Source organism: Misgurnus anguillicaudatus, chromosome 23 (assembly GCF_027580225.2).
Source record: "Misgurnus anguillicaudatus chromosome 23, ASM2758022v2, whole genome shotgun sequence".
Taxonomy (NCBI): domain Eukaryota; kingdom Metazoa; phylum Chordata; class Actinopteri; order Cypriniformes; family Cobitidae; genus Misgurnus; species Misgurnus anguillicaudatus.
In genome coordinates this window covers 9,319,986-9,344,228 of record NC_073359.2, presented here as the reverse complement: position 1 = coordinate 9,344,228, position 24,243 = coordinate 9,319,986, and the positions used below count along the sequence as shown (strand labels likewise).

The window sequence follows — 24,243 nt, the reverse complement described above, 5'->3', positions numbered from 1 at the left end:
TTTTCCCGGTGAGGATGAAAGGAACATTTTCACCAACTACAGGAAAGGGGAAAATATTTCAAATTCAACTCTTGAGGTGGGACGAGTATCTGACATGTTGAAAGCAGTTTAAAGTGGTGTAATGCCAGACACGGCAAGTTGTGGCAAACAGCAGCGACGTAATGCTTGGAGTTCTTTCTATACTCAATAAAATTGACATGAATAGGTTCAATAACAAAGGGTGGTCTACAGCTGTACACGTGAGATATTTTGGCACATTATCCTTCTAAGGTTGTCCATTTGCTTCTTGTTAGATCTGTATATGGCACATCACAGTTTTTGGCTGAAACTCATGTCTATGGGGCAGTTTTACGGACAGTTAAGCCAGGACTAGGCCTTAGTTATATTAGGACATTTAAGTAGTTTTCACAAACAAACCTTACAAAAACAATACTGGTGTGCATCTAGAGACAAAACAATGGCACTGATATATGTTAAGATATGTCAGTACAGGGTGTTTTTGAAATTAAGGCAGCTCAAACATGCATTTTAGTCTGGGACTGAGATAAGCCCTGTCTGAAAGACCACCTCTATGAGTATTAAATTCACTATGGGAAAATGTCTGTTTTACACATGCACACATACACAGTACCGATCAAAGGTTTAGAGATATTTAACTAAATTTATGTTGATTGGGATCTTACACTTTGTGTTAAAAACTACACAATGTGTGTTATTTTAAAGACAACACACTAAATGTCTTGTCCCTAACTAGACACAACCAACGCTATCTCATGGCAATTCGTACGTATTTTACGAGGTGGGTAATTCAAATTAATTCGTACGACCACATTCGTAGATTTTTGTACGATTTGCCTTGCCTTGATTCGTGCGAATTAGCCAACTCGTAAAATATCTACGAATTTTGTGAGATCAGGCTGGATCCTTTTATTTACATTATTTTAACACTAATTGACATATAATGTGTTAAATAGCATAAAACAAACAATGAGTTTATAATTTTTACATCCTATTTAAAGCGTTTTGATCGTAACACGTGATACTTACTGCTAGTTTGGACACATATACTTTATACATTGCTTACAATCTAAAATTTAATGTAATTAACAATTAAAGACTTGAGCACATCTTCTGCCAACATGGGCACTTAGTTTACTTTACAGAATTCATTTAAATTTAAATTGATAAAAATTGTCTTAATTTACAGAAAACTTGTAAACTTGTGCTCCATGTTTTTTTCTTTTAGAAATGTAAAATTAGAAATTTGATTATGCTGTTTTGGACCCACTGGTGGGTCTGCAGAGTCTCTTAACTGGCGCTGAGCGGGACACCTGAGTTTACTTCAATATTTTGCATGTGAATGTTAATATTTTACGACAAACTATATATCGTTGGAAAGGTCTAAGAATGTAGTTTACATATTTTGAAAACCTTTTAGCAGTAATAATAATAATACAATGACCGTCATTTATTAATTTGTGACAAGAGTATGCAGCAAACCTCACAGCAAACCAACACAAACCTCATTTTTGTGATAATTTTATAAATATATTATTAATATATTATTTTTTATTTATTACAGTAAATTTAAACTGCTATAACATTTCTTTTATTTAATATATTTTATATAAAAAAAATTATTTAAGATATTTTTACCTCCAGACACTATCGTAAAAACCTTAAAGTGTCTTTCTTAAAACAAAACCAAGATTAGGCTTCTAGACCAAAAATATTATATTTGAAGGTGTACATCACCTTTTCACACCCCCCCCCCTTCAAAAAGAGCTCCAGCAGTTAAAGGGTTAAGGGGGTTAAGACAGAAATTTCTGCATTTCTTACAGCGGAGGTTCATCCTGGGATGCTTTACATTCTTAGAAAGGATGTGTTAATTTTTGACAAATCTTTGTGCGTTAAGCTTTTAACACATTATGTATCATTTTAACACATTAAGTGTCATTTTGTGTTGATTTTGTGTTAAAATATAACACAAGTTGTGTTTAAAATAACACAAATGTGTTGTTTTAATAATAACACAAGATGGGTGGATTCTGGGACAACGCATTTAGTGTTTTGTCCTAGAATCAACACTAATGTGTTGTTTTTAACACATTCATTCTAAGAGTGTATAAAGAAACAAAATAAAAATCAATACAAAATTTATACAAAAACTAATTTTAAAATTCCATGCATAAATTTCCTTTTGTGTTATTTCATAGATTTGATAACTTTGGTGGGGTCAAAAAATTTGAGAGTATATATATATATTATTATTATAATTATACATACAGTCTACAGTACTGTTGGATCAATTTAGCTTACATATTAAAACTGTAGGTAACATTTAATATCATTGCATGAATACTTTTATATTGTACTGTAAAATGTATTCACCCAATGAAATGTACAGTACATTACTCATAGCGAATATTATTCCTTGACAGCAGTTATGCATTGCTAAATAAATTAATCAGAGATCGGATGTTTCTTTCTCTTCAATAAGTGCAGTGGTGGTCGAGGCAAAGACATGGTTACTAATGGTATTATGGATAAGAACAGACAGGCTCAGGCTCGTACGCATAAAGCCACTCTGGTAGGCGACTGCATCTCCCAGCTAAATAATACAGGAGCCCCCCAGCCCCCCCACCAGCCTACCATTTCCCAACCGAGCCAATCAAGAGTCATTTCCTGTCATCTGTCAACGTGTCACTCAAAAGCCATAAATATTGACAGCCGTCGCCAATAAAGAAGCTCATAAATCGTAGAATTGGAGAAAATGCGGCACGCGTGGAAATAAAATCGAATAAAACGCAGCGTTCGGTCTAAACGCCAGGCGCGGTGCGTGCATGTGTATGAGCGTGCGTACCAGATTAAGGACCTCAATCGATTCGGACTGGACGCGCAGAACTCATTGTGCATTATTTTCTCACTGAGCTTTGTGTGTGTGTGTAGGGGGGTTAAAGTAGTGAGAGCTTTTCATGTTTATGTTCAGTTGAATAATTGATCATGGATGCTTTGTTTTTTGATAATTAGCTGATAGCTTCTTAGCTTTAAGCCCTTTAGGAGCCCTTGGATTTGCATGATATTTTTTCATACTGTAGGCTGTGAATTACTTGAAACAAATGATCAGCTGGACTTAAGAAATATGCTGATAAATAGCTCAAGGTTTAGTAAATAAAGTTTTTTCTGGTGCTGCTTAGGGGCTTGTTAAGGTTTTGCAACTTTTTTAATATGAATTCTCTGCTCAATTAGATTGAATAAAAAGCCTCCACTGTAAATGTGAATAACTATGTACAATGTACACTTTAACTAGTGCTTCTCATTACTTATTGCTTAAATAACTACTGCAGTTTTTGGTAAAGCAGACTGTATGGAGCTGTTTTAGTTTCATTCAGTCTGTGATGTGTCCTTGAGGTGGAGTTCAGATGTTGGCAGCCGAGCACTGCAGGTGTGAATTTATTTTGTGTGTGCGTATTTGTTTATCCCCTTATTTTGTAAATTTCCAATAGTGGGGCATTATATAAAAGTCGACCTGCTCTGTCTCAATGAATAAGTTTAAACTGGATTTCGTGCAGAGAGGTGCTGTTACATGTCTAATCGACCGGACGTATGCATTTCCCTTAGCTTGCTGAGAGGCCACACAAATATCCAGGGGAGAGGAACTACATATAAAGAGTTTGGTTCCAAAGCGCAATAAATACTTTTTGACTATTTGGGTAAAAATGTGTTTTCTATACCAAGAAAGTGACAAGATGAAAACCTCTATTTTCTGTTAGAAACTTTCACATTGCATCTTTAGGTTATAATAACATTTAAAAATAAAATCCATAATTTGATTTATTATAAAAACTATTTTTTTCCGCAAAAATGCTATAACTCTATTGAATCAATATATAAATGTGCATTTATCTTTGCCATGTTATATTCATTAAGTTGACTAGTAGCATACACTGATTAAAAAATAAACATTCATGGCATTAATCAAAACACTTACTTTGTCATATTAAGAACACTGTCATTGCTGCTGTCATCCTTAAGACGTCGTCGCTGAACTTTTTTGAATAATGGAAAATAATTGAAGGTTTGTATAAGATCCCCTGGGGTCAATGTGTTAGCATGACAGAAGCTTGATGTTGTCGTGTGAGAACAAGCAACAGCCGGCATTTTTCTGTCGCAAAATGACATAGGAAAATAATTCTAGTTTTTAGACCAAAAGTATAAAATGTAAGCAAATTTGTGCTTAAAACAAGTAAAAAAAATCTGCCAATGGAATAAGAAAAATTTTCTTGAATTAAGTGTTAAATTATTTCAAGAAAATATTTTATATTTAATATTTATATTTTTGGTCTATATTCTAGGTTATTTTGCTCATCAAGAAAACACATCTTAATTTAAGAATTTTTAAATATTTTTACTAAAACAAGACAAAAATACTAAGTAAGAAAGTCATTTTTTGAAGTGTTTGTTTGTTAATCACGAAGTACAAAGTAGATGAAGAAAACTAGGATTCTTTGTCAATTCAACACGCCGCCATTTTTGTTTACATTGCGTGGAATGGTGCGCTGTGATTGGTTGAGCGGATTTATTGCATTCTGCAGAGAAGGAGGACTGGCGTTTATCGTGTTTTGGGAAAAAACGGTGAAGAAATTACAGAATAACACGGATTTTGCGTAAAATTAAGAATTAGCTTTTTAATACTGAACAGATAGTACAATACTGATTTTGGTGGTAACTCATTTTTTTTTTAAATGCCGTTTATCGCATTTCAGAAACCAAACTCTTCATTTAAACTTGTGGTAAACTTGACTGAACTCTGGAGAATACAGATTTTATTGTGGTATGACATGGGGTCAAGAGTCATTGTTAATGTGGTCATCGTGGGGATTGATCAATCTCCATTCTAAATCGTTCAAACATCCCCCACACCCCACCATTAACTCTCATCTCAGCAGACAGCCACAGACGCTTCTTGTCTACCACATGCACAGTCATACGTAAATTATGAAGGATACCAAGAAGTATACTGTCCTACAAATGCTAAGTGCAGTAACGCAAACACTGAAACTGAGAAAAATGCCCTTAAAGTTTTTTTTACACCAACCAGTCAAACATGTTACTGCAATTATGGCACATGCGTTTTTGTGAAATGGGACAAAATTGAACAAGGAGACTTTGTCACAAGACACAACAGATCTCACAAAGCCCATTTTAACCCTTAACTCATATTTGACCAAATGCGTAGTTACTGTGTTTTGGCTTTGTAGGGAAGTATAGTTAGATATAACTTCTGCAATGAAGCAAATGTTTTCCCAAAAATATTTTATGATGTCTCCTTTTAGATTGCTGTCAGGCAGTGAAAAGCTACATAATGTACATCTTATGACACACACTGCAAAAAATTATTTTCAAGAAAAAAATCTTAGTATTTTTGCCTTGTTTTCAGTAAAAATATCAAAAAATTCTTAAATTAAGTTGCTTTTTCTTGATGAGCAAAACGACAAGAATTTTTTTTTTCTTCTTGTTTTATGCACAAAATCACTTAAATTTGATATTTTTGGTCTTAAAACTAGACTTATTTTCTTGGGTCGTTTTGCTCAACAAGAAAAAGCATCTTAATTTAGGAATTTTTATATATTTTTATAAGATTTTTTTTCTTGAATTCATTTTTTGTAGTGTACTGATTTTATGGTACACGGCAAAAAATGACTTTCTTATTTAGTATTTTTGTTTTGTTTTCAGTAGAAATATCTAAAAATTCTTAAATCATGATGTATTTTCTTCATGAGCAAAATGACCTAAGAAAATAAGTCTAGTTTAGTCAAAAAAGTGAAAATATTTAAGTGAATTTGTGCTTAAAACAAGAAAAAAATCTCGAAATGATTTATTTTTTCTTAAACACTTAATTCGAGCAAAATGTTCTCACCCGATTTGCAGATATTTTTGCTTGTTTTAAGCACAAATTTACTTAAATTGTATAGTTTTTGTATAAAAACTAGACTTATTTTCTTAGATTATTTTGCTCATCAAGAAAATATATCTTGATTTAAGAATTTTCTTATATTTCTACTGAAAACAAGACAAAAATACTAAGTAAGAAAGTCATTTTTTCTCCATTTAAGATAATGACATTAACTCTCTGCGCTTATTATACGTCATTCAAATACTTTCGCTTCAAATCTGCTTAATCCCATCCTCAGGCCATTCAAAAATACCAGTTTGTTGGCAGAATCCATTAAGAGCCTAATAAAAAATGCTAAATTACAAGAAAACATGTCAGACGCACTTAGAGGGTTTTGCATCAATTATGTTTCACCCTGTTTTGTAAGCCTGTATAAAGCAACGTCTGACTCTTAAATTAATCCAATGAGTGAGATGGCGGGGAAGCATGAGTATGAAGCAATGCACCCGCAGCGGCTGGTGGCCACCTGCTCAAAGTCCCAGCGCGCTTATCAAACCCTCGGCAGCAGAGAGCAAACACAGGGCCTGCCATGACAAACATAGAGAGATTTCCACGAGATCAGGGAAAAGTGAGGCCATATAAACCAGACCTCGTGGTCTCGCGCATCCAAAGTGCTTTAGATCAGATCCCACGGGACGCCTAAAGAGGAAAGCAGAATGTGACACCTAAGCACAAATGGTTAGCACTTCCTCTGGGGATTTTGGGATGATCTCCTATTGGTTTTACTGTACAGATTATCAAATACGATTTGTAGAAAGATAAAATAATCTATTGTCAGACATTCACGCATTTAATTTTGCACCCCAGCAATAAAAAAGTCTAAATATCACATCAATAGTTTTGCGAGTTGTCGGGCCCAGCTTTGTGTTGCCAGGTACCACTTACGTTTCATTCAGTAAATGATATAGTGTTATTTTAGGTAGGAGTTAGTAAAAGTCAAATTTCTCAAACTCAAAAACCATCAAACAATACTAATCAACCTGAAAGAGAAGAAGTGAGTGTTCGCCAGCAAATGAACAGATGTCCACAGAAGACTTAAAGCTCTGGCAACACCATTGAAGTGCACTTCAAACCTCACATGTAGTTCCTCCAACCAGCTGCACTGATCCACATCCAAATAGTCAAATGATTTCAGATAAGATTTTTTTATCTACTTGTGATTATGCAAATGTGATTTGGACCGCATGCTTGCATTCTGGCTATAGTTGTAAATAAATCACTCGTTTCATTAATGGCCACGCAACGAGTATCTATTAATCTGTTCATTAGGACACTTCAAAAACAAAAAAATACTTATTAAAAGCAGTTCCAGCTGTGTAAGCTCATTACACCGAGTCTTAACCATGCTTGTGGCACTCTACCAAAACCATATGGGATAAAAAGCTCATATTTGGCAAATTAGCACTGGTCAATGCTTTCAGGCCATTTCGAATAAATATGACTTTTGTATTTTGCAATGAGATCTATTTGCATTTCATTTCCGTTGAAAATTCACCAGACTACTTCGCAAATAATCGCTGTGCATTTATGTGACAATTTAAGTAATGGGGTTCAAAGCAGTAGTGTAGATAGATGGGGAATATCTTTAGGTCTTCTTTCGGAGGAGTGCGTAGCGCTCAGCGATTGATTGAAACGTTGATCTAGCAATGCCTGAATGACCAGAAAGGAATTAAATTGGTTTCTTGGAGGATATAAATTTTTTATACAGTAAGTGAGGAGAGAAAGTTGCATGTAAAAGGCATGATTTTTTGAATATTGGAGGTGCACCGCATAAATATAACTATAACTTGTGGTTTTAATGCTATTTTGAGACTTTAGTGCAGTAAAGAATCACAAGTAGGGTTGTGCTGATAGACAATACTAGCCTTCATGAAGATAGTTGGCTTGTTTGCCCATTAATGCTATTATGCATATTATAAGTGGAGAAACGAATCGTTCTTGATCCGTGAACCGTACGGACCAAGCCCATGTGATTCGCGGATTAATACGCAAATTTAAATAGGGAAAGTTTATCATTTGCATGTGTTTCATAGGAGCTTTTCAAGGGATTTTAAAGGGGACATTTCACCAGACTTTTTTAAGATGTCAAATAAATCTTCGGTGTCCCCAGAGTACATATGTGACGTTTTAGCTCAAAATAGCATATAGATAATTTATTATAACATGTTAAAAATTGCCACTTTGTAGGTGTTCCCCTACAAATATTGTGCCATTTTTAAATGCAAATGAGCTGATCTCTGCACTAAATGACAGTGCCGTGGTTGGATAGTGCAGATTAAGGGGCGGTATATCCCCTTCTGACATCACAAGGGGAGCCAAATTTCAATTACCTATTTTTTCACATGCTGTTACTGGGTTTTTCGTTTTCACATTTACTAGGTTGATAGAAGCACTGGGGACTCACTTATAGAACTTAAACATGGAAAAAGTCAGATTTTTATGACATGTCCCCTTTAAACAATTTTACCTCAAGAAGACACTAAAGTGAGCCGCACATGCGGTTAAATATGTCCAGTTGAACTCCAATCAGACGTGATCTTCCCTATGCCCTATTCCCTTCAAAGATCAGAACTCTTGATGTGTAAACTTTAATGAGAGTTGTGTAACTGTGTCTCATACTGTAGTCCATTAAAATGTTCTTGGCCAATGAAAAAAAGCATAATTTTCACTTTATGTTAAGCGATTGTTTATGGTGCATCTCCTACCCGAAGCGCCATTTGTGTATGTTAACTTAACTCTTTCGCCGCCATTGACGAGTTAACTCGTCAATTATGAGAAAACGCTTCCCTGCCAATGACGAGTATTTCCGGCTTTTCGTAATATCGCTATTACTTCCGCAACTTATGCAACCTGGAAGTAACTCCTCACGTCTAAGAGTAAGAACTCAGTGTATGTTTGGATGATCTCGCTGAATTGGATCTCTATCAAAAGTCCTTGACAAAAATGTAATTATCTCAGCTTTTTGCTCAAAATTTGGTGTTTTTGAAGAAACCTACCCATATAAATAGTGATAAAAAGAGAACTAATGAAGTTAGGATGAACTTTTTTTGAAAGCAGAGAGTCTGTTCTTTAATTTTAAATTTTGCATGTTTATATATTTAAAGAAGAACATTTTCTGGAAGGCATTAAACTTTTGTGAAAATCTTAAAAAATGGTGGCGCTGGCTGGCAACTTTTTTAAAGAAAAATGCTGCCAGCGAAAGAGTTAATGTGTAACTTTGTTCTTTTTTTTATTTACATGCTTGTAATTTCTTTATTTGTTCTTATGATATTTTTCCACCTTGAAAAATGATAAAAAAATTATCCGATCCGTGCCTCAAAAAATCTGTGAGTTTTGTGATCCGTTTCATCACTAAATCTCATCTCATGCCATCATGTTTGAGAAGGTTGCGTTCAGTGTTTCCAGCTTTCATTAAAGGCGGAGTCCACGATGTTTGAAAAACGCTTTGGAAAAGAAGACGGGCCGACTACCAAAACACACTTATAGCCAATCAAATCAAATAAATTGCCGGGTTGCGTATGTGTGGGGCGGGTCTATCAACAGAAGGTCCAGATTCTATTGGGATAGGGGCGTGTTTGTTTAGGTGATTTCAAATATCAACATTGGCTTTAAAACATCATGGACTCCGCCTTTAAAGTAAAGAAGCTTTTGTTTTTGTGGCTTTTCATAAATAAGAAAATGATTGCCCGACCCCGATACTATCGTGTATCGTCGATCTTATAGGTTGTAGATACAGGCCAATCTTGCTATGGAGAATATCGCTCAACACTAATCACAAGTCAGTTTTTTTGATGATGGGTTTAATCTTTCTTATCGATTGTTTGAATTGGTAATTTACAACCTCTAGTCTAATAAATCGTTTTTGGCTGACCACCAGGTTCTTATACCACTTATTCATCTAGATAAACATTAACATCCATTTGCATATCCCCATTATACAGCATAATTTACAGCCTTTGTAAAAAGTATTAAAACACACATTTGCCATCATTCTAAAACACAATCGACCTTATTCATGAATCTTTCTTCATACAGTATTTGACGGTCCCTGTCAATTAAATCAGTGACTATATGACTAAATAAATGACTACACAAAGTTCTTTTAGACAGATCTACTGATCGTTGAAAGCATAAAAAGGTTGAGCTTGTCGTAAGCGCACATCAGAGGACAGAGCTGTGACAGTGCTAAGGGAAGCGTGCTGACATGGAAACAGGGGTATCAGATGCATTTTAAAAGGTCAGACTGCTGCGTCTTCCCCTGTTGTGACTCGTGGCCCATCGTGGCCCCGTTTGATGACCCGGAGGCCCAGTTGGAAAACAAGGCTTTGATGAGAACGCCTGTCCAAATCAGTTTGAATGACAGGTCCCTTTGTAGAAAGAGCATGTTTGACTTACACGACAGAGATTTGTCATAATAAAGCGTTGATGTGCGGATGAAGCGAGATGTGTTAACGATGCCACATGCATAATGCATATTTGATTCTGGGGCTACGTTTTTGTTTTATTTCAATATTTGAAATAGGATTTATATCAGAAAGTGGCGTATGTGTGCCCTAACCTGTGTAAAGTAATGTAACGATTTTTGCCATTTTCTACAAAAATAGTCACAGTTAGATGCAAAATTTCCTGTCATGTTGCTATATTGTTAGTGGTTCTTCAGGGTAAAGGGCCATTCACGTTTTAACGATAACTGTAACGTTAACTTTAACGATAACAATATTAGCGTCCACACCACAGAACATTAATGATAACTTTATGCGTATTCGCTAGTGAGGCGCAAATCATTTAGTACCTATTTAACTAATATTGCATATTTACTTTATTAAAAACGCTTGTAATTGTTTACGTGTCGATAAATGTATAAATATAAAAATGTGAACTAGGACTGCATAACAACTAATCGCAACTAATCGTTTGCAGAATAAAAGTTTTGTATGTGTGTATATTGTGTATGATAATTACGTATATATAAATACACACACATGCATGTATAACTTAATAATTTTTTTTATATATTAAGTATTTATAGTAATATATAATACAAATTAGATATAAATATCAAAAAGTATATACATATGTAAATATTTATTAAATACATACACATATATGATGTAAACAAAAAAGTTTATTCTGCAAACGATTAGTTGTTATGCAGCCCTAATGTGAACCCTCATAAGCCCCTATTTTCCTGTATACGTTAGAGTTCCCTGGGGGTAAAAATGACCCCAGAACTTAAAAGGGTGATTACGAAAAAGATATACATTTTTAATGATACAAATAATATATAATTTTTTTGTTTACTTCCCATCTATACAAAAATGCTGTGTTTTGGGAGATATGAAGTACTTTTGTACCTGTTTACCACTCAATTCCTTAACTACACCATTAGCTTGCCTGTAAAATATCAACTTTTTATGAAAAATTCACATAAATTATTATCTAAATTTGATTTAAATAGTTTTTAGATATTGATCTAGATGTTATGTGTTGAATTCGACCATTTGGTGTTTCGAAAAAAAAAACAGTTATGGTTACAGTTTAGGAAATAAATCATTTTGACCAGCAGATGCCCATACAGACCCATTCATTTTACTGGATGTGGCCAACTGCTCAACATCACCACTTTAGTGAAACATTTTGTGAATTTATGTTTATATAAACATTAGAAAGGTCATTAAAAACTAAAATTATTTCAAAAAGTAGATTTTTTTGTAGTTTTCGATGCATTTTGAAATGTCTGTTTTTACAAAATGCCACAGAAATTTGACTAAATGTAAGTGTGTTTGTGACTTTGTCTTTTTGTGTGTGTCTGTGTCTTTATGTGTGTGTGTAAGTTTTACTGTGTCTTTGTGCGTGCGTGTGTGTGTGTGTGTGTGTGTGTGTGTGTGTGTGTGTGTGTGTGTGTGTGTGTGTGTGTCTGTGTTTGTGCGTGTGTGTGTGTGTGTGTGCACGCACACACATGTGTGAGCATTTTACATCTTTGTTTTACATCTGTGGCTGTTTTTTGCCAAATTCTGTAAAAAATACCTTTGTGTGTTTGTGTGTCTGTTTGTGTGTGTGTGTGTGTGTGATTGAGCATGGCTTTTCTATATTGCATTTGTGCTCTACTAACAGGCCTACCTTTCTGTGTCAAAATTTTCAGATTTATTCTGGATGCATTGATTTTATTTGATGAATAACAAGAAAAAAAATATATATTTTTTTTCATTTCCCATTCATTTCAATTGGGGTCATTTTTACCCCCAAAGGGACTAATTAAGTGAATTTTTTTACACCTCTTTAGAACGACCGAATCAAGCCCAGTTTTTTTTATATGAATCTTGACAGATAATCTGGAAAAGTCACAAAATCTTATTCCACTGAGATGAAGGGAACCATGTTTTTAAACTAAATAAAAGGGGCTTGGGGGTATGATTGACCCCAAGGGACTTATTAGGGTTAAGTCTCTTGGATTGTTTTGACAAAATTGTAAGACCATTCACTTCGATGTGCACACCTCTTCTACACAAGCTGTTCGATTTGAGGCATTATCATGTCTATGAGGGACAACACATACCAACAAGCAGTTTTGCGTTTAAAAGACATCTAAGCCCTGGATATAGTCTGTTTTTTATGCATACGCAAGCGTAAGTCGAACGCAAAGCCTTGCAAAGCATAGTTCATTTGACTCGTAGACGTGCACTGACTTTCGACGCATGCGCATTGCGACAATTTACAATACCTCTCCTGGCCTACATATTACATACTCCTGTACGCACATGCGCAACCTACGCATACAATGTATGCGGGGCTTCAAAAATGTGGCGATGTGCATGCAGTAAGCGTAAACTCTTCTGATGATGAAAATTGCTGTATGCGGACCCTCTCGTGGACCATACTTAGTCCTTAATCAGTCCCTCCAGAAAAACGTGATTATGCGATCGCATGATTCAATGCATAATCAGCCAAAGTCCGCATTTTTTAAATATGCCGCACTTTCGCCGCATAAATTGCAGGTTTTTGCTCGCATGATTTCATAATCCCTGCATTTTCGTAGCAAAAAGTCGTATATCTTAACAGAATGTTGCAAAATTTTGCATTAACTTCACACATGCGCAGCCACACTGCAAAAAATGATGTTTAAATTTTTTACACATTGTGTGTGTCATGCCATTTAATGCGTTATTTCATGTTAAAATAAATGAAAGGAACAACACAAGTTGTGTTAAAAACAGTGATGGGAGTAACGCGTTACAATTAATTCTGTTACTGTAATTCCACTACTTTTAGCGGTAATAAACATGTAATGAAGTATTTTTTTTTTAAATCAAGTAACACAGTTACAATTAGTGAAATTTAAATGAGTTGGTTACTCACGTTACTCTACGACACATTTAATGTCTTGTCCCTGAACTAACACACCTTCTGTGTTATTATTCATTGTGCCGCCCCCCATCGTCCTGCGATGTTAGATCAGAAAAGTCTTGTCTGCAAGTGTTCATTTATCACAAAATAGAGTAACGTGAGTAACCAACTCATTTAAATTTCACTAATTGTAACTGCGTTACTTGATTTAAAAAAAAAATGTTTATTACCGCTAAAAGTAGTGGAATTACAATACAGTAAAGTAACATCACTGTTTTTAACACAACTTGTGTTGTCCCTTTCATTTATTTTAACATGAAATAACGCCTTAAATGGCATGACACACACAATGTGTAAAAAATTAACACATCATTTTTTGCAGTGCATGTCCCCTGTTGTCATAGGAATGTTAAGAAGTGACGTAATTACGCGACGTGAACATCAATGAAAAGCTGCAAACAGTTTTTGCAAGTTGCTGCAGTTTTGGCAAGTTCCTGCAATTTCATCGCATAAAATTGCATAAATATCCTGCATATTCCATCAAATTTTTTAGGAAAACGTGCCACAAGATCAGGATTTTTGCCTACAACAATCACAAAAAAACTCAGCGTTTTTCTGGAAAGACTCCTTAATAGCCGTCCAAACACAGACATCAAAATTCGGACTCTCAGTTAAAATGTAATAGTTGTCTAACCATAGCCCAAAATAAATGAAATCAAATAAATAAATAAATAAACAAACACCTTGTAATCACTGTTGACTTTGCTTACATGATGGATTATCATGCATCTCTCAAGACATTTTGACAAAAATGACATGTAACCAAATTCAAGTTTTTTTTTGCTAGAAGTTACTCATGTCTGGACTATATCGGGGTCTATAGTTAACCTAGATGGTAAACTGGCGTCTGTTGCTTGCTGGGATGTTTCGAAGTTAGATCAATATAAACAGTAATGCTTCCCTCAGTTTTGATTTACATTTAGGCATTTAGCAGACGCTTTTATCCAGAGCAAATTACAAAAACTTAGAAAAAACAGCATTCTGAATTGTAAATCCATTTTTTGAACTGACCGTATTTCATCTGTTATGACTACTAAAGCAGCGCAAACAAGAACCGTGAGCACTCAAAACAAGCCGATATAGATATCTCTGAAGCTTCTCAAGGTAATACAAGGCATTTCTTTGACATTATCTCCGCCTTGAGAAACAGCAAGTCTTACTTTTATATCCTTAACCAACTCCCCCATCTCTCACTGGAGTTTTTGTATGCTCTTCTATATTATTTTCACAACCCCGTGTAAACTTTTCACCCGGGTGAATTGTGAGTCGAAATGTTTCGTGTGAAGTTTTTCAACTGTCCACACAGAAACGGTTTCAAGGTTTGAAGAATAGCTGGACGGGGACTAATCCCCCTCACGTTTCCTCATTCTTAGCACTGTTTGACTCAAAGAGCTCCTTTTACCTACTTTAGCACCTCGGTTTAATGATTTAGGCTGCGAGCCATGAGAACCCAAGAGGGTGACAATGAACATGTTGTTGGAGCAAATCACCTCCCGGCCGAAAACCCATCGACGTGCGTGTTTTCGGCTGCGATAGCCGAACGCGCTACTTAATCAGGAGGGGTAAACGAAGCCATATCACTTGGCAAACAGATTCATTAGCCACTGTGAGTAATGGCGACATGTGTGGGGGCACTGCGGAGTTCACACGAGAATGACCTCTCGTGACTTTTTAAGCTGCAATTTGTAACGTTTGCCTCTTTAGCGCCATCTTTGTTTGAAACATAAAATTGCAGTATTGAATGTTTTGAAAACACATAATCTGGGGCGGTTTCTCGGACAGGGCTTATCCTAGTCCCAGACTATAATGCATGTTTGAGCTGCTTTAATTTAAAAACACCTTGTCCAGTTTAATTTTAACATACATCAGTGACATTGTTTTGTCTTAAGATGCACACCTGTAGTGTTTTTGTAAGGTATGTTTGTAAAAAGTCTTACATTACATAATAAAAATAAGGCATAGTTCTGGATTTACCTAAACCCTGTCTGGGAAACCGCCCCCAAACGTGAACTGTTGAAATCGGGGCTAAGGTAAAGAAACACTTTTAAACACTGATTGTTTATGTACTTGCTCAAATAACTAATTTTGACCCCAAAAAACAGCCATCTTGCATATTTAGTAACATACCTCACTCTGCATGTCTTCTTCTCAGGTTGACGACCAAATGAAACTCCTCCAAAACTGCTGGAGCGAACTCCTCATCCTGGACCACATTTTTCGGCAGGTTATGCATGCCAAAGAAGGCTCCATCCTCCTCGTCACGGGGCAACAGGTGAGTGGCCGCTACGTCTTCTCTGTAAGATGATCCCAAAAGATCTCATCAGGCGTGGATCAACACCCTTTAAAGTCCTATCGACTGCACCAGCCACTCCATTAAAAATAGATTACGCTTAGATATAAACTAATGTGGCCGGAATAATCAATTGTATACTTCTCATCAGCACGTGGTGAGCGAATAAATAAAATGGTTGGTTAGGCATGCACAAGTCCAAGTGGTGAAGGGATAAGAGAAAAGAGGAGATACAGAGAGATGCAGACGATATGTATGATTTACCTCATTCGTCTCCGAGGAACAACACTGGACGGATGCCTCGGGCTCTGCTGAAGCTCTCCGCACACGAGGACCTTTAATTCTGTCTTCATACTCGCAAACACATGCATACTTCCAGAAAATGTTTAAACTGCTTATAAATAAATATGCTTCTGTCTGCCTGTCAGTAAGACAAGAGTTTAATTTTTAATTCTGTGTTTTCTCTTCTCCCTTTTCTACACACAACAAATTGATTTCCAGTGTAGGGACAGCTCAAACTTTGGGACTGGTGCAAGTGAACGGCATAGCTCTATTTACATTTATGCATTTGGCAGAGCTTAAAATTTTTTTTATATTATCAGTGTGTGCGTTCCCTAATAATCAAACCCTCAACCTTTGAACTGCTAACACAACGCTCGACCAACTGAGCACAGTAGGTGCCACATGTTGAAATTTGATGTCTTTGATAGTTTGGTCTTGTTCTGTCTAGCAAATTTTGTTTGATAAGCGATGCCTGGCTGAGGATTGGGGGCGGGGCAGAGGAGGGCCAGACCTTGTTTGCATATTTTGCTTAATGAACAGCTGGTGCTGAAAAAAGCCTTTGGGGAAGAGAGGGCGAAGACTCCTACAGTTCATTACGTCCTATTATTCCAGAGCAGAACACTGACAGCCTGACCACACAACATGATTGCGCATTAACAAACACTGTACTGGGTTTATTCACATTAAAAACAAATACTAAACTAATTATTCACAGAAACTTAGATGCAGGTATTAGTGGCTATACTGTATGTAGCTCATAACAATAGTAATAGTAGGTACACTTTAAAAAAAAATTATATTTGGGTCAAATATTAACATTTTCTGGGTTAATTTACATTGTTAAAAGCGAAAGCTGCTCTACTTAAAATGCTTACTTTAATTTGTAAAATTTTGTAAAGATTTTCTCACTTTAAGTGAAAAATTTAAAGGCAAACACCACCGTTTTTTAATACCCTACTATGTTTTTCCCTCAACTTAGATTAATTTATACAGACCTATCTTTTTTCAATGCGTGCACTTAATTGTTATACAGAGCGTTGTGAATGTGTTAGCATTTAGCCTAGCCCCATTCATTCCTTAGGATCCAAACAGGGACGAACCCAGAAGCCACCAAACACTTCCATGTTTTCACGGTTTAAAGACTGTTAAATGAGTAGTTACACGAGTAAGTATGGTGGCACAAAATAAAACGTAAAACATAAAAAATAAGAACTATATTGTATGGCGGAAGAGCACTTACTTTGCAGCACTTCGACCTCGGGGGCAATAATATTGATGGAAGTTTGAGCGAGAGGTGGAGTAGCCAGGAGTGATGATGTTACTGCGTGCTGAGGTCGAAGTGCTGCAGAAGTGCTCTTCCGCCATACAATGTAGTTATTTTTTATCCGCCTAAAAAATCCCCACGTTGTATTTTGTGCCACCATACTTACTCGTGTAACTCCTCATGCAACAGTCCTCAAATAATGCAAACATGGAAGTGTCTGGTGGCCTCCAAATTCATTCCTGCCTGGACCCCAAGGAATGAATGGGGCCAGGCCAAATGCCAACACACTCACGACACGCTGTACAAAGATTAAGTGCACGCGTTGAAAAAAGATAGGGATGTATTAATTTGTCTTAGTTGAGGTAAAAACATAGTAAAATATTTAAAAACAGTGGTGTTTTCCTTTAAGGTGAAAAAATTTTACTACTAGTTGATTCAACTTTTTCTTTTTACAGTGTAACCCAATGGCTGGGTTCCTCCATTTTGGACCCAACGCTGGGTTGAAAATAAACCAGCATTTTTTTATGTGTAAACTAAAGTCTTGTAGCTCAAGTGGTTGCACCACAAAAGGTCATGGGTTCGATTCTGAGGGAACACACATTCAGATAAAGTGTAAGTCACTTTGAAAAAAACGCATCGGCCAAATGCATAAATTTCAATCTAATAAGTAGTTAAAAAGTGACTAACATTTAGCCTATACTGTTCTGAATATATAACTATATAATTATATTATTTATCGATTATTTACTGTATTTCCAGGCACAAAATTAAGGCAATTTTTAAATGAATTTAATTCGTTGTTTAACTTAAACATATACATTTACACTAACTGCAATGATAGAATGTGGTCAAAGGCAGCTATGTATGCTTAAAATCGCAGTTAGGTTTATTGTGTCACTTTTAGTTTTTTAGTCCCTTAACGCTTCATTTGACAGTTTCTCTTTTATTTGAGAACACATGTCATTGTTTCTTCTTACAGTTGAAACGGCAGCAATGCACAGTAGGATCAGTGGAGAAATGTTGCGATACATGACACTGCATGGGCGACTGTCCAATATGTCACAGAGCCACATGTTCCCCCTCATTGTCTGCCTGTCTGTCTCTCAGACTTTCAGATGAATCTGAATAATCATAATCACACAAATCTCCAGTCTTTTGTTAAGATCAAGCTTACACTGATCCCTGCAGTGTCAGAATGACTTGTCATTGACTTGTCACTACAGGCTGTTTGCTGACTTATTACATACTATTAAAATATTTTTTTTATTAACAAAGTTTAACTGATGTTTTAAAATATATATTTGTATTGATACTGTATTTGTGAACCTGGTTATAAGGCTAATTTTGCTTTTTAATGAATTTGAGGGTGCAAAAAATCTAAATATTGAGAAAATCACCTATAAAGTTGTCCAAATGAAGTCCATATTACTAATGATAAATAAAATTTGATTAAATATCTTTTTAGAAAAATATCTTCATGGAACATGATCTTTACCGAACCTAATATTTTTGCCATAAAAAAATCAACAGTTTTGATCCATACAATGTATTTTTTGTTCTTGCTACAAATTTATCAAGACTGGTTTTGTGGTCCAGGGTCACATTGAATATTTAAATATTTTATTTTCCAGTTTTTAATAGTATTAATTTTCTTTAAAGGGCGGGGTTTGCCAATAACGATTGAACTTAAGAGGGCTTTCTACGAGCTACTTAACGAACATTCGTTGTTCATTTACGTGCGTTTCCCAAAGATGCACGTAAAATGATCGCTCGCAGCTGGGTTTTAAGTGCTACTTACGAGTCGCTATCCATTTGTCGATTGCTGAAATGTCACCAATAGAATGACTCAAATTTTTAGCAGAAGCTTGTTTAGGCTAATGATCTTCAGCCGATGTGCACTAAGTAAGGGATAATGTAGAGGCAGCCGGTAGTTATTGGGAAATAAGCCCCGACAGTGTGATCAGGACCCGACGCGAAGCGGAGGGTCTTGTATCACACTGAAGGGGCTTATTTCCCAATAACTACCGGCTGCCTCTACATTATCCCGCTTATTACACGGCTACTTGCCATTTAAGAAAAAAACTGGACATGAATATGAATTTGAAACATTTTATTGGCATTTTTGTTTTAAATTTACATTTTTATCCTTCCGCGAAACTTTGCACAGATGCATAAAATGATCGTAATACCTTATTAAGATCCTCTGCTTCATACTTGTCTGTCTCCATTTTTTTTTTTAGCCAGTCTTTGAGAAGTTTTAATGCCCATTCTGTTTTTGTTTTTTTTGTGTTGGCTTCGTAGCTGTCATGCTCTATTTTGTCAAGTTCAGTCTCAGTAAGCTCTCTGTGTCTTGTCGTTGTTCGTTCTTCGACTGTTTAAATGTTTGTTTTTTCCGTACATGTTAAAATGAATGTCAAAATGTTCCATTTTAATTGTGGTTGTCCTGTGTTTGTCACAAGATGGCGCCAAACAGTAATCTTTATTGATCTTTATATGGCGCGGAGCGATTTTACTCGTACAAGTAGTCCGCTATGCGTTATTAATTTGGAGCGGTTATTATTTGAAAAGAACGAACCTGCAAATGTCTCAACTGACCAATCAGAATCAAGCATTCCAGAGAGCCGTGTAATAATATTTTTTATAATATTTTTAATTATTGTTCAATGGCTAAATGTTTTAATAATTTGCGCATATTTAAATATTCTTTTCCGTATTTAGTTAGAACTCGTTCCACTGCGAAATGCCTTCTGCATTTTATATTATAGTTTAGATTATTATTATTATTTGTTTTTTATTATCTATGTTTATTTATTATTATGGATTATTGGATTGTACCCGAAATATATATATTTTTTTCTTTAATCAGACGCAGATTTCCCTTCAAAACTATTTTTTTTACTGTAGATGAATTATAGCAGCAATTTGCTAGTATCAACTTTTACCAAAATGTTACGTTTTCCTTTTTTATTAATTTATGTTCAGTCATTTAAATTTGATTTCTCATTTGAATTGATATTAAAGTAATTTAAACAAATAAACAAAGAACCTAATAAATAAATATAAATTTTAAAACATTACATTATCGTTATTGCAGGTGTGCAATTTGCTGTTTGTCCTGCAGGTGACCTTGTAACTCTGTTGTCTTATGATGCACTTATGAATTAACGATTACTCCAGAGCACTTGTAGATCGTACGAAGCTTTTGAGAAACGGCCCGTTAATCTAAGATGATTCGTACGATCGTTTTTACGATCTACTTAGCCTTACGATGCTTTTGGGAAAAAGATTGTTAATCCTAGTTAATTGATAACTTCAGTGCAGTAGCTTCGAGCAGATCCACGAACGCAGCCGTTGAGAAATGCAGGATTTAAAAAAATTCAACTCATCATATTTACCCAATAAATAAATTCCAATCCGCTCGCGCTTTTAATTGCAAATCCAGCGGAGGGAGTTCTCCTCGCACTTAGGAGGCCCATCGTCTACCTTCCTCCAGAAACCCTGGCGCAGTCAATTATGGTAATGAATTGTCAATAAATATAAAAATTTAATATGGCCTGCTTACAGTGAGTGGCAGCTAAGGACTTGCCTGCAAGACAGATTTGCTGGTGCTGCAGATATTAAGTGCACCTGAAAGGGGAGGAGAGAGCCACGGGGGTCCCGCTCAGGGTTCGGCCCGGTAGCCTGGGGGACCTCCAGGGGCCCCCGCTCACTCACGCCTCTCCAACCCCCACCGCCCTCGTCTGGCACTAGGGTCCGAGGGTCTGGGCACCAGGGATGGAGAAACGTGCAGCTCTTCCATGTTCAGTCCGTTTCTGATTATCATTCAGGATCTGCTTGCCGCTCTGTCCCTGCTGTGCGGAGAGAAGCTCAGCTAAAAATGAGAGAGAGAAAATGATAGTGGTTTAAGGCGCGTAGAGCTGCCAGACCTGGTTATATGCCTACTTTCATGCCGAAAGACTAGAAAGGTGCTGCCAAATGCAGTATAACTTTTAAACTAGAAGACTGAAAAATTTCAATAACCTTAGAGTCAGTTAAATGAACCCCGATGGATAGTGTGGTTATACAACCATGAATATTGACTTTATACGGTTGTTAGCACAGTTATAGATGAACAAACAAACCTTTTCGAAGTTGAGCAACTCGCATTTTACATCTAGCATACAAGTACACAGTCTACATATAACATTTCTTTCCTTTCCTAAGAAAAAGGAAATATTAATTAACACCCCCCCAAAAAAAAAAATCTGTAGAGGAACAACTCAATATTCACATTTGAACGTCTGGGTTTCTTTTTGACCCTATACGCTGGGTTGAGAATAACTATTTAAACAATGAATAATGTTACCCATCTGTCTTAGGTAACCTGTTTGTGTATATCAGTTTCTTTTTGAGGCAACTTATTTTGTGCGTTTGTACCCTCTCGCCCCTTTTTTTAGGTGGATTATGGCCTAATTGCCTCCCAAGCCGGGGCAACACTCAACAACCTCCTGAGTCACGCGCAGGAGCTGGTGAGCAAACTGCGTTCCCTCCAGCTGGACCAGAGGGAATTCGTCTGCCTCAAGTTCCTGGTGCTGTTCAGCTTGGGTGAGTTCACATGGAGGGGTGGAGAGAAGTGGGTTTATGGCCTTACAGCATTGTCCAAATCTTACTCGCCTGCTCCCAAGGTTCTTGAGGGACCTTGGGATAAGCCAGGAGACGGTACTGAATGTATGATAAGAACATCATTACGAAAGTCACCTTCGGATACCCTCCTCTGTCTGACACTGGGGTAAAGTCACTCTTTTTTTTGCCTGACCTCAGACCAGCCTCATTTATCCAAAACCAACTGTTAACCACATGGTAGGAGGCAGCAAAACTTTTCCAAGGCCTGGAGTCTAAGCCAACAAAGCCAGACTCAAGTCCAACACTCAGTCTTACCCAAATGTGGTATTGAAAAAAATTCAGTTCAGCCAAAATTAAGATATAATGCATCATGGCATTTTTAAATGACTTTCATTTTTGGGTAAACTGTTTCTTAAAGTACAAAATATAGAATATACAGCATAGGTATGTTTATGCTGTTTCTTTTAAGTCTAATATATAATCAGTCCTTACGTGATAGTAAGCTACACATATTCCTACTATAATAACTTGCAAACATATACAACTATTGTCAATTTAAAAACCTGCATTTAATAAAATCATGGCTTCTAGTCTTCTAATGCTGGATTCACACCAAACTCAGTAGAGACGGCAAAAGCGCGCTATTCTCGTGTAGTTGGACACTGGAACATTTTAAGGTTTACTCGCTTCATTCTGCATCATAGGAGAGGGTTCTGCAAATTCGCTCACTTCCTGTAAGTTTGGATTTTTCAACTCGCGCGTTTCCCGCGGCAACGCTTAATTCGGGTCATTCACGCACCAATTTGATTCATTCGAATGAACTAGACGCGCAAATGAAGCGGATGTGTGTCTTCTGCACCGATCTAAATGCATCATTCTCGCCACGAGACCTCCAGAGGCGTCGTGTCTTTACATTGACTTAACATTGAAATCACTTGCGCTTGACGGCAAAATGCGCTATTCGCGCGTAGTTGGACGCTTGAACATTTTGAGTTTACTCGCTTCATTCGCGTGTGAAATTCTAGTCATTCGAGACATTTACGTGAAAATTTGCATCATGGGAGAGGGTTCTACAAATTCGCTCACTTCCTGTATGTTTGGATTTTTCAACTCGCGCGTTTCCCGCGGCAACGCTTAATTCGGGTCATTCACACACTAATTTGCATCATTCGCATGAACTAGACACGCGAATGAAGCGGATTTGTGTCTACTGCACCGATCTAAATGCATCATTCTCGCCACGAGACCTCCAGAGGCGTCGCGTCTTTACATTGACTTAACATTGAAATCACTTGCTCTTGACGGCAAAACGCGCTATTCGCGTGTAGTTGGGCGCTTGAACATTTTAAGTTTACTCGCTTCATTCACGCGTGAAATTCTAGTCATTCGAGACATTCACGTGTAAATTTGCATCAAGGGAGGGGCTTTATATAGCTTAAATTGAGTAAACTTACCAGATTGTTCAACCTCCTCACTCACTTTCTTCCAAACAAGATCCTTTTAATTCCTGTAAAAGTACGAAGATGTCTCGTATAGCAATGATGATTGTCCTCCATTGTTGTTTTGTTTTTTCTGCCTCCGCTCGCTTCCTGTAATCACGTCAATGCTAGAGCAAGCTCCTGATTGGTTAACGCAACGTGAAAATCCGGCAACTTTGTCAATGCTAAATTCACACGGAATGCGCCATCTGCGCCCCATGTTCCGCGCCATTCGCGCTTGTTGCACTACAGGGTGCCTATTCGCATCTTTGCATTGACTTAACATGTAAATCACTCGCGCTTGCCGCCTCTTCTGCATCTGGTGTGAACGCACCATAATGCTGGATTCACACCAAACCCAGGAGAGGTGACAAAACCGCGATATTCGCACATATTTTACTCGCTTCATTTGTGTGTGAAAGCCGCGTGTGAAATTCTAGTCATTCGAGACAGGGGCTTCTGCGACTCCGCTCGCTTTCTGTAATCACGTCACTACTAGAGCAAGCTCCTGATAGGTTAACGTGGTGTGATTTTCCGTCAAAGTTCAGATTTTTCAACTCGCACGTTTCCCGCGACAACGCTCAATTCGTGTTTCCCCCATCACGCTAAATGCCTCATTCGCACTACGAGAACTCCCGATGCGCGTAAACGCGTCTTTACATTGACTTAACATTGAAATCACTCGTGCTTGCCGCCTCTTCTGCGTCACGTGGTAGAGGCGACAAAAACACGCTATTCGCACGTAGTTTACTGGCTTCATTGGCGCGTGAAAAATTGGAAACACATGGAAATTCGCGTCATGGGAGGGGCTTCCGCGACTCCGCTTGCTTCCTGTAATCACGTCACTACTAGAGCAAGCTCCTGATTGGTTAACGCAGTGCGATTTTCCGCCAAAGTTCAAATTTTTGAACTCGCACGTTTCCCGCGGCAACGTTCAATTCGCGTCTCCTGCATCACGCTAAATGCC

At 36.9% G+C, this 24,243-nt stretch overlaps 1 protein-coding gene and 1 long non-coding RNA gene across 6 annotated transcripts in view; one reads left to right on the top strand and one right to left on the bottom strand.

Moving 5' to 3' along the window:
• Window positions 1-16,169, bottom strand: part of LOC129453181 (uncharacterized) — a 58,589-nt gene extending 42,420 nt beyond the window's left edge. For both annotated transcript variants that reach the window (XR_012365755.1, XR_012365756.1), the window contains exons 1-2: window positions 15,915-16,169; window positions 15,488-15,654 (exon numbers count right to left, since the gene is read on the bottom strand). This is a non-coding gene — a long non-coding RNA (uncharacterized lncRNA). The remainder of the gene's footprint in view (window positions 1-15,487; window positions 15,655-15,914) is intronic.
• Window positions 1-24,243, top strand: part of nr5a2 (nuclear receptor subfamily 5, group A, member 2) — a 135,899-nt gene that overhangs the window by 80,940 nt on the left and 30,716 nt on the right. For all 4 annotated transcript variants that reach the window (XM_055217298.2, XM_055217296.2, XM_055217295.2 and 1 more), the window contains 2 exons: window positions 15,513-15,632; window positions 21,633-21,780. In XM_055217298.2, the coding sequence (XP_055073273.1) occupies window positions 15,513-15,632; window positions 21,633-21,780 (268 nt within the window). The remainder of the gene's footprint in view (window positions 1-15,512; window positions 15,633-21,632; window positions 21,781-24,243) is intronic.